An 11570-nucleotide genomic window follows, 5' to 3' on the forward strand; every position below is an offset into this window, starting at 1 on the left:
GGTTATCTCCCAAATAGGAGCCTTTCTGTGTGGAGTTTGCATGTTCTCCCCGTGATCACATGGGGTTTCCTCCACCTCCCGTCAGTAAGGACCCCCACCAAAAACATGCACAAATCATCATCTGACCAGCGACGAACACTCATCACCTGGTCCCCAGGCCCGTCCACCTATGCTGCCCACTGCTCCTGGCTGTGGCCCCGGAGGAAGGACAAGCCAGGAGGATTGTTCTTCTTAATCCTGGTCTTGGTCCAAATCCTGGTCCTGGTCCTGCCTCAGTTTTTCTACTGGGTTCATTAGGACTTTGACGAGGCCTTTGCAAAACTCTCATTTAGTTGCTTTTCAGACATCGTCTGAATCGTCATTGATCATTGACGACAAAAGCCAATAACGCTCCAGCTCCAGCTCCAGCTCCAGCTCCAGCTCCAGCTCCAGCAATGGACGGATGAGTGGATGTTCTCCTGAAGAAGGTTCTGGTCCAGAGCAGAGTTCATGGTTCCATTGGTCCAGGTCCCACGGCAGTGAAGCCTCCCCCCCTTCCCCCACGTTGGACCGTACGAGGTCCTTAGTGGGAAATGCTGTATTTTTTACTCCAGACACAATGGACCTATCGACCTGTTTGTCCATCGAAAATTCTCCAGAAGGCTTGCGGGTCATCCAGGATGATGATGATTCTCCTGGTTTCCTCTTCCACTGCCCCCCCATGAGTCTATGGAGTCATCAACTCGGCTGAGACTCTTTCTTCTTCTTCTTCTTCTTCTTCTTCTTCTTCTTCTTCTTCTTCTTCTTCCTGGAGGAGTTGTCCCTTGGAGACATTTTGTCTGGCTGTCCACTCATGGGAAGATCCACCACTGTTCCCAGTGTTCCCAGTGTCGATTAGAAAAGGCTTTGGAACCCGTTCCAGACTGAGATGTTTCAGTATTCCAACACGCTGGGGAGCTGAAAGGAGCAGAAACCTCCCACACTGTCTGAATTAGAGCAGTTCTGCTGAAAATGATGTAAAGACCGAATCAGCCACTAGAAAGCTGCAACAACCTGCTGCGGTAAGTTCAAGGGGCAAGGTGCTTTTTGTACATTGCTGACATGGGAGCTTGAGCATTTTTAACTCAAATGAATGAAATAACTGTTTAAAACGTGTCCCTTTGTCTAATATTACAATTTGTCTTAAGATCTGAACCATTCAGTGACAAATATACAACAATAGAGGAAATCAGGAAGGAAGGAAGGAGGACAGACGGACGGACGGACAGACAGACAGACAGACAGACAGACAGACAGACAGACAGACAGGCAGACAGATGTGTACCCCGATGTTGTAGCGCGAGCGCATGGAGACCCTCATCGCCATGGTGATGGGTCGGACACAACCAAAAACGTCCAGTAGGGGGAGACAGAGAGCTTCACCGTAGAGCTGGGATGTTTTGCAGGCCAGACAGGGGCAACACCAGAACCAGGCACAGCCTGTGTGCGCGCACACACACACACACACACACACACACACACACACACACACACACACACACACACACACACACACACACACACACACAGTATTAACAAGGGATCCGGCTTCATCAGGCTCGGTCTGTTCTTCTCAGCAGGAACTCACAGTGGCTCATGTTGTCAAAGCAGTCACATATCCCAGAATCCCACTGGTTCGACTCCCTGGACTCCATGACGGGCTCTGGCTGCTGGATCACCAGCTTGGCGGCCATCTTGTTTTCCTGAGACCCCGGGAGAGAGTCTGGATGATTCCACCGGAACGCTGGACATCAAAATACAGAAGTCCTCCAAATTAAAAGTAAACACACCTCACCATGACTTAAGTAAAAGTAAAAGCACCTTACCATGACTTAAGTAAAAGTAAAGACACCTTACCATGATTTAAGTAAAAGTGAAAACACCTTACCATGATTTAAGTAAAAGTAAAAACACCTTACCATGACTTAATAATTATAGTGATACAATAATAGTACTACTTCAAATAAAGTAATCATAATAATAATAATAATAATTATAATTATAATTATAATAAGTATTATCACTATTAATACTGCAATACCGTAATAAAGTAATATAAAAACTTGGACACGATAACTCCACAAAGTGGATCCAGAAAGTCGTCACCATGTCGCGTGGAGTCCACCCCAATTGTGCGAGTCCATGATGCATTTCATGTACTCGGTACGCGACGGAAAACGAGTAGCCGCAAAATTTTTATTCATCACAGAAAGACGTCAACCCAGATGCCAAAAAATAGCTGAAAGTCTAGAGGTCAGTCACACAAAATACTAAAGAAAAAAAACGTTGAAAAAACCTCTGAAACACAAATTGAAAAAAAGCGTAAAAAATTTAAAAAAAGAAATATTTTAATTTTATCTATGAGAAAAGTTAATGTAGATGAGAAGCCTTTAAATATAAGTGTTGATTCCCCATAAGTTTACGTGTTAAGAGGCTCATTTCATCAGGATGATTCACAGTTTAGAGACTCCAGGAAATAGCAGTGTGCGGCTGTCAGTTTAACAGCGGATCTTAAGTACAATATCAAGAATGTTTGTACTGTACATGGACACAAATTGACTAAAATGATAATAACATACGGTGAGCTAATTACTGGCTGCATTGGTGTAGATCACTATGACTCTGCATTGTATAATATAGCTATGCCAAAGAGCAAGGAGCAAAGTTGGACCACATGAGAATGAATCACCCAGTAGTTCTGTAGCTAACTACAACAAGATTGAATCTCTCTATAGTCATTTCTGTGATACCAAAAATTCTTTCAGCCAAAGTCAACCGATATATGTTTAACTAGTCTCGCATTTACAATTGAAGAATTGGGAGTTTTGTAATTGATGTCAATATAAATAGATGTGTTTTACAGAACCTTGAGAGTCTTGAGAACTTGTAATAGCTATAACGTTAAAACGATTGACCTTTTTTTGGGGTGGCCACTGACTATGTCACACTATACAGGATAAAGACAACTGTTATGGCACGACGAATTCTGGTCAGAATTTGGCAGAATTTGTGTAGTTTCATCCCAGATTATGGAAAATCTGTAAAATGAAATTTGTCACTGACACGACTAAAATAGACCCTGTGTATTGCTGCCCGTAGATATATTTATTATTAGTAGTATCATTATCATTACGTTAAAGCAGTTAGTAGACAAAATATATTCCGGCTGAAGTCTTACCTGTGGGTTGAGACAGAAGCAGCAGAACTCGTCGGCCAAGAGTTTTTGAGCAGGAATTAAAGATGGGCGAGGCTTTGACGTGAGCAGAGCCACATCATAGTGAAAACGTAATGCAATATGATGGAGTATAATAAAACATAACATGATATAATAAAAGTAATATTATTATATAATAGTAGTATATACAATATAGTACTATAGTGTATAGTAATATAGTCATATAATAGTAATATAACAACAATATCTGCGCCTTATGCACAAAACCTCTAAAACTTTGAGGATTTCAGTGAATTGAATCATACAGGGTGAGACCGGCTGTTCAATTTATGAGTTGTATTAGATTTAAAAATAAAGTGAGATTGTAGCTGTAGTCATCATAGAGCCCCCTTGTGGCCCTCAGTGTTCTAGCGAGACATTTAAATTCCAGCTTATTGTGCGTATGTTTTATCGTTTTAAAGAATAACTTTTTTTAAAGTAATTCAATTTGAGACAGAGTAAAGCAGAGTAGAGGTGGAACCAGAGGGTGAAGCGGAAGGTGACATTAGCGCGCCACGCCCTGTTCCTGTCACACGCGTTCATTTTTGTGATCCTTCTGGTTTCTGTTCAAGCTCTTCAAAGTTACGCGGTTCAGTCAGGACGCACGCTATCCCAAACTGGCAGGCAGAATCAGAAAATAAAGAGATCTGACGTCCAGATCCTCATCAAATATTCTGATATCACAGAAAACTGTCTCTCTGCTTCAGGAGTCCGTAATGGAGAAATAATTGATTAAATGTCAATGATTCTGTTCTACTAACCCCAAACTGACTTAATTTGTACTTCTCAGTAACAGTCAGTGGAACCACATCCAGTGCACCTACAGCGCCCCCCGCGACTTGGCAGAATTCGGCTCTTCTGCCCGAGCGCTACGTTCAGTCGTCAGTGGTAACCCTGATAGCACACCTCCCTCTGTCCAAGCGCATACTTCTTTGGCTTGGCTGTCGGCCCGGCCCGGCCTGGCCTCCAGGACTCCGGTACTACCCTCCAAACATTGCAGGTGCTACTGTCACTATGATATGATAACATCATTCGGGTAAGCGCTATCATGCCCCACATGGGGTCCCGACACCCGGCTGGTACATTAGGCGTTGGACTCGACTGACCCCAAAGGGAAGTGTGACAGATCGGTAGGACAAAAATGGAGTGGAGTAAGCTGCTTCTCCCTTAGCCTCTAGAGACCAGAGAATCTGCCGGTATTTCTTGGGCAAATCCTGTGTTGTGTCAAATCCTTCAAAGAGTTCGTAGACTGGGTAAGCATCAAACTTTTACACGTCATTCACTGTGCGATAGTACACACAAAAGCGTATCAACCCATTCGACTTTAGTACCGGGTCGATGGGGCTACGCCAGTCATTGCCGGACTTCTCGTACCCCCACCTCCAGCATGGCCTTAATCTCCGCCTGGACCAGGTTTCTCTTGTGCTTAGGTAAGGGATTGTACCGTCACCCCAGGGGAGGACTCCATGTGGTGACGTATGTATGAGTGTTGCTAGAGTGACCTGGTAGCCGGGAGAAAATATCTGCAAACTGCTGTTGCAACCTCTGCCCTTTGGCCCAGTGAGAGGTGGTCATCACGAGGGACCAGGGCGGCTGAGTTGACTTTGGGGCCCCCTGTCCCAGGGGGGATAATACGAGGAACCTATGAAAACTGCCTCAGCGGAGCCCTTCCATTATCCAGGCAATGTTGACCTTCCTGCGCCGGGAACAAATTCTCCCGAGATAAACATCCAACTATGTGAAGGGTTGCTCTCAGGTCGAGGGCATACTGGATCTCTTTTCCGCTGGATCCCAGAACCGCCTCCCAGTTTCCTTTATGTATGTCCAGCAGCCCCCCAATCTTGGCCTGGATTTCCTTTCCAGAAAATTCCATGAAGGCCTGGGGAATCTCCTGCACTGTAAATAATAAAGGGTACGACCATCTGTCCCGCATTCGGCCGTCCCATTTACAAATCATGTTCTTCAGCGTCTTAATGAACTTGGGCCGGTTCCCCGCTGGTCCAGATAAAGTCGACGCCCAATAACTCAGACAATTTCCTGAGAGTGCACGGCACAAAGGAAGCGCTTCCTTGGTCATAGTCTCGATGAGGATTTTTTTGACTTTCCTAGACGCACGACACTAAAGCGCTTGGGCCCCACAGCCATAGCTTGAAGGTATCTGGCTATATATGGTATATTGAGCTCAAGTTGAAGTCTTATTTACACCATTTAACAGTCAATCATTTTAATCTTCTCTGTTCGGTGCCAATGGGCACAGACTTGTGGACAAACAAACATTGAGAATTTAACCGTTAACCCTTGGTAAAGTTCAGTTCAGTTTAGAGTCGAAAAACCGCAAACTTTGGACGTTGGCTCTGGGCTCAAAGTGCCAGAGTGAAGCAGCCGTCTATTTATATACAGGGCCAAAATTTCCGGACCAACCCTTTAAGGAAAAATGCATGTCATGTTGCATGTGCACTCCGACCCAGTTACACACACTGTCTGAAGAGTCTGGTGACACGGCACTAAGCCGCTCCACAGCATAATCAATTACCCACAATGCTTAGCGTCAGGTCAACACAAAAGAATCACGTTTGTGCTGAAGTAGTTTACGTGGAAGATTGAGGTGATTTTGATCACGTTGGTAAAACAGACGCTGAATAAACTCTGCCTATCCATCTATCCACCTATCCATCTATCTGTCCATTGATTATCTATCTATCCATCTATTTATATATAGTATCTATCTATCCATCATCTCTCTCATCATCGTCTCTATCTATCTATGACTCTAGCAGGATTTCAAACTCTGGGCCGCCTTTGGAAATACACTTACACACAAACAGACACACACACACACACACACACACACACACACACACACACAGTGCAATCTGCAAATCATTGATCAGAACAAACAAATGAACCTCAATCCGTCCGTTCAGCATCTTACATAAACTATTGGAATTGGACCAAAAACTGCTGTTTATTTAAAGTACACTCGTTGTACTGCCAGCACACCGTGCATCAAAGGAGTAACTCCTGTCTGTCTGTCCATGCATGCAGTCTGACGTACACACACCCCAGTACAATTCTGAGATCACGCTCAATTCCGTTGAAGACGGAACTTGGAAAACCCAACGCGGCTACTTGGAAATGTCCAAAGGGACATTAAACATTTGAGGAGGTTTGAGTTTGGACTTGGCTGCAGACGCCTCGGCCTCAAGCTCAGTGAGAAAACAGAGCCGTCGTCACGACAATGTGATGAACGCATCGCTCAAAATGAAAAATGTGCCCGTCGAAAACACGTCTAACTTTTAGCGACTGCCTCGGAACGACTGGCTTTGGACTTCCAGTGGAACGCGGAAAACCAAAGCACAGCCAGAGAAGGTTGGTCTTCAGTTCCAAACGTTTAAAATGTTTTAGTCTCTCATCGAAGCCTTGTGACTTTTTTTTTTATATATATATTTTTTTACGGAATTTGCCGATTGCAAAGTTTGTGATCGGTTCCTCGTCGGTTTGACGTTTTTAAACGTCTCGTCTGCACCGTGGAACCGAGTTTCCATCAAATGATTCGTATTGGAATGAACACGGTTTGGTTGAACGGTTTCTCCAAACTTTTTGAATACTTTGCAAATCTATTTCCAGTCAAACTACAGAGTTAAAACTAAAGTTCTGTTAGAAGACGCTGAATACAACGTTATTACAACATTATTACACTTAGTCTCTAAATTATGCAGAATTCTGGAAGGGGAGGGAGGGGGGAGAGAGAGTGAGAGGGAGAGAGGGAGAGAGGAGAGGAAAGGAGAGAGGGAGAGAGGGAGTGAGGGAGAGAGGAGAGGAAAGGAGAGAGGGAGTGAGGGCTGGCAGAACGCTGTGAGGAACTGAAGAGAGCGGAGGGCAACCAGTGGCTGCTGTTCATAGAGTGGACTTGGGTAATATGTCTATCTATCTATCTATCTGTCTGTCTGTCTATCTATCTATCTATCTATCTATCTATCTATCTATCTATCTATCTATCTATCTATCTATCTATCTATCTATCTATCTGTCTGTCTGTCTGTCTGTCTGTCTGTCCGTCTGTCTGTCCGTCTGTCTGTCTGTCTGTCTGTCTGTCTGTCTGTCTGTCTCTCTGTCCGTCTATCTATCTGTCTGTCTGTCTGCCCGTCTGTCGGTACTTTAGTTTGGTCTAGAGAGCAACAGGCTGGATGTGGTGATATTCTGCTCTGGAGGATTGAGGCTTGACCTCCATCCATTACTTTTTCGTTCCCTCTGTCGTTCTCTCATTTCGCCGTTTCATTCAAACGTTGACCCTGAGGAAGAGTGAAGGAATGAAATGACGACGTCTTGTTCTTCCAGACGGCACAAACACTTTACTGCCAACTATAAGTATTTAACACACAGTGCAATGTGTAATTTACAGTACTACACGTAGTACTACACACAGTACAGGAACATACAGTACTGTGCAACCTAAGCCGCATATTTGCTTTAAATTTAATATTTGCAAAAGTTTGGGCTTTCAAAATTAAAGTGTTTGTCCAGTGAATTCATATAGTTCATCAGATTAGTAAATGTCCCATAATGCCTCACCATGGCTACACCAGGCATGTTGACGCAGCGTACGGGAGTGGCACAGCGTGCCATAAGTGCACGATTCCTATTTACTCCAGGTTAATCCACTATTGCAGCGGTGGATTAACGTGGCGAAAGATCTGTTTTTTTTTCAACTGCGTGCGGCCACGCGAGCCTTTTCCATAGAAACACGAAATAAAACTACAGAGAAATATTTTTGTAAAGAGTGCAATCAATTTAGATGATATGAGTCTGATTGTACCAGAGACCTGAGGCTGCTGTCGGATTTGCTTATTGATCAAGACCAAAATACAAAGGACTAACGTACATGTAATATGCACTGACCAATTGCAGCAAATACAGCTGCAGCTCACATTTCAATGATATTAAAAGTTTTATATGGCAGATTACTATAAAAAAAAATTCATAGCTTTTAACGTTTAACCATTTATCTTAAAGTGTCTAAAGAGATCGTAGGACATATTGTGAGACAGTATAAATAACATCAACATGCTGTAATGTAATTTTTAAATAAGTAACAAGCAGAAGGATGCTGAGGATGGAGCTGCCAGGTGAGAGGAAGAGAGGAAGCCAAAGAGAAGCTTTATGGATGTGGTGAGGGAGGACATGCAGGCGGTTGGTGTAAGGGAGGAAGATGCACAGAACAGAAGGTGTTGGAGGCAGATGTTCCGCTGTGGCAACCCCTAACAGGAGCAGCCCAAAGAAAAAGAAGAAGAAGAATGAGCAGAAATCACAAAGATTGTTTTGTATTTTTCCAAAACAATAACTAATGGCAGTTCCCCTGTGTGACGCCACCCAGGTGGCTTTTCCTGCCTCCCTGACACAGAGACATGGGCGATGATGTTGACGACAAACCGTTTTATTGAAGAGAGTGGTAAAATGTGCAGTAACAAGCCCAATTAACAAGACCCAAGACAGATGGGGCTGCTTCAATCACACCGCGTTTTTAGTTTGGAACCATAGTGTGCATCAAATAAAATGCAAAAACTACCACAATGACCTTCTTAATATGGTGAAATGTTGTGCAAACCCTGCACACTATGCTGGCCAGCGTATCCTACAATGCATTGTGAGATCAAGAGGCTGGTGAAGGAGGAGCGGTTCTATGACCATGTAGCATGTCTGAGAAGACATTGTTCTTTTTACTCAGACACTACAGTGCACTGGCCCATAGTGTCAACAAGTAGGATGTAGTAGTATTTAGTACACCATTCCAGATACAGGAAGGGATGAAACTTTATTGGCCGAGAGCAGCTCCCGGCACCCGGCGTGAGCTCCAACAGAAGCAGCCTCAGCCTCGGAGGCTCTCCACGGCAAGATGTTATCTGTTAATATTGAATATTATCTCATATGTTCTACGTGTTCTGCTCCAGTCTGCAGTCCCAAACATCTGAAACCTCTCCGAGCGGGACATCGTCATCATCTCCTGGCGCCGAGGATTCTGGGAAATCTCAGAACACATCACATCAAGTACAGACACGAGATTACTAGATAAAAAAATACTGACTCGGTGTCATCAATTTGAGTTTTTGGCTACGTGGCTGATGTCAAGAAAGATCTGATCTGAAGCAGTTCAGGCTGTTTGTTTTAAATATAATATAATGTACCCTAATCTACTCAATATCATCTACTTTATTCTAATTTTATTTGATCAATATAATCTACTCAAGAATAATAAACTTTACTATAATTCTATCTAATCTGCATAATTTAATCTACTCCAATGTGATCTAATATAATCAAATCTACTTCATCCACCGTGTTCTCTAGGTAGCGCAGGCTATAGCGGTGGACACTCTGCAGCTCCATGGATCCAGGCTCCAGCCGGAGGTCACAGCAGCGCAGTGACCCCGGGGTGGAGCACCGTGGGCCGGGCAGGACCTCGGGCATGCGGGGGGCGGAGCTCAGTGGAGCGGGAGGGACCACGCGCCCGCAACGGGCGGAGCCCTGGGGGGCCGCAGCCTCGCCGCAAGGTGCCAGAGATTCCTTCCTGACGGCGGCACGTCTTGCCCGGGGAGGATGGAGGGATGAGGGTAGGGAGGGAGGAGCACCGCCATCCCAGCCTCTCTCTCTCTCCTCCGACACTCGCTCTGTGGCTGCAGGGTGTCCAGAGGCGGACCCAAAGGGCCCCGGTCTGGACAATATGTTTTACAACCTGGTCTTGCAGGGCTGGACGGACAGTGCCCCCACTGGGCAGACAGGGAACTGCAGGTCCTTTCACAATATGAGTAAGTTAGAAGAGTTAACAGAGACAGTCAGTGAAGACGGACAGACAGACGGTGAGACAGAGAGTCAGACAGACAATAGGACAGACAGTAAGATAGAAACTCAGCCAGAGGATGGAGGTGGTGGCGTACAGAGGACCACAGACACACCCAGATACAAGCAGACAGGTGGACCCTCCATCGACTACAAGGCAGAGGGAGTGAGACACATAATACTGAGAGTCCAGACAGGCAGACAGACAGGTGGTGTCAGACAAACAGGTGTAGTGTCTGTCTGTGCGTCCGGGTGTCGCAGCTCATGGAGACAGAGCCGGGGGCTTAAAGCGCCGAGGCTTCCAGCGATTTATGAGATGGAAGCTCCACTCAAACTGGATTACTGCTAAATAAACCAAGTTTAACTAAGCTGCAATCAACTAAACTGGAGATAAACTAAAATCCGATTAACTAAACGGAGCCGAGTTAAACTAAGCTCAGATAAAGCAAGTAAACTATGTTTAGCTAAGTCAAACAAATTTCAGATAACCTAACCTCAGATTCATCCATTTGAATTCAACTTAATTACGATAAACTAGACTGAAGTTAAACTGAGTCCAGATCTATTATTTTAAAGTTCATTATTAACATGCTACGTGCAAAACATTATTTGAAATAAATAATGATACTTTATAATGAACATTTTCAGTAGACATAGTTGTTTTTTTATGTCCCTACACAGTAATGGAACTTTGATTTCAAATATTTAAATCCAGGCCTGGTTCTAGCCTGCTTTGATTGATGGGCCAGTAAGAAATGTTGATTGTCTTATTCCAGAGCTACTCAATCTTTCCCAGCTCAGGAGCCACATCAACAAAAAATATTTTCGCAAGAGCCAAACTTCTGAAATGTCCCTTTCCTCCATCAAACCACTGTGCATTGTAAAATAAGGCTACTAGTAATATCTACGTGAGGAATAAAAAGCATGATGCAAGCGATGATTGCAATTTTTTAATAATACTATTACCATATTATTATTTTTTTTATTATTACCATTGCAACCACAAATGTATTCATGTATTATTATACACAAATGTATTATGGTAAATGTCAACCAGAAGTTACATAGCGAAAGCCACGAGCAAAATTTACTGGGCACGTTTGCTGTGGCTGCCAGGTTTTTTTGCACTGCTGCGGTAGATGCCGTGTTCTCTGGAATATCACCCCTGATTTAAGCTAAATGGCTGAAATAAAAAACCGTGGATTGATATAAAAGTTGTTTTTCTATTGATTAATTGCATGGAAGCTGTTTGGTGCTGGTTGCATGGAAGCCGGTGGAGGATTTGGACACGGTGGTCTCGCGTGGCACGGTTGGTCCGGTGGTAAGTTGCGGCTCCAGGTTATTACTTATATACAGTAATAATATAATTAAATACAAGTAATTAATAATAAAATAACCAGCGGAAACCAGGTGATCAGCCATTGATCACTCAGTGAACAGTTCATCGATCAATACCAGGAAACAGATCTCCATAGATGCGTTCTCTTGAAGCCGTCATAGGATG

The 11570-nt window shown here is 44.0% G+C and overlaps 1 protein-coding gene across 1 annotated transcript in view; it reads right to left on the reverse strand.

Moving 5' to 3' along the window:
* LOC307240306 (cornifelin homolog B-like) overlaps positions 1–1718 on the reverse strand; it is a 2240-nt gene extending 522 nt beyond the window's left edge. The window contains exons 1-2 of the mRNA XM_080014049.1: positions 1607–1718; positions 1304–1458 (exon numbers count right to left, since the gene is read on the reverse strand). Of these exons, the coding sequence (XP_079870175.1) occupies positions 1304–1458; positions 1607–1712 (261 nt within the window). The 5' untranslated portion in view covers positions 1713–1718. The remainder of the gene's footprint in view (positions 1–1303; positions 1459–1606) is intronic.
* Between the last annotated feature and the right edge of the window lie 9852 nt (positions 1719–11570).

The sequence above is a fragment of the Zeus faber genome (assembly GCF_960531495.2).
Source record: "Zeus faber genome assembly, chromosome: 14".
Lineage (NCBI taxonomy): Eukaryota > Metazoa > Chordata > Actinopteri > Zeiformes > Zeidae > Zeus > Zeus faber.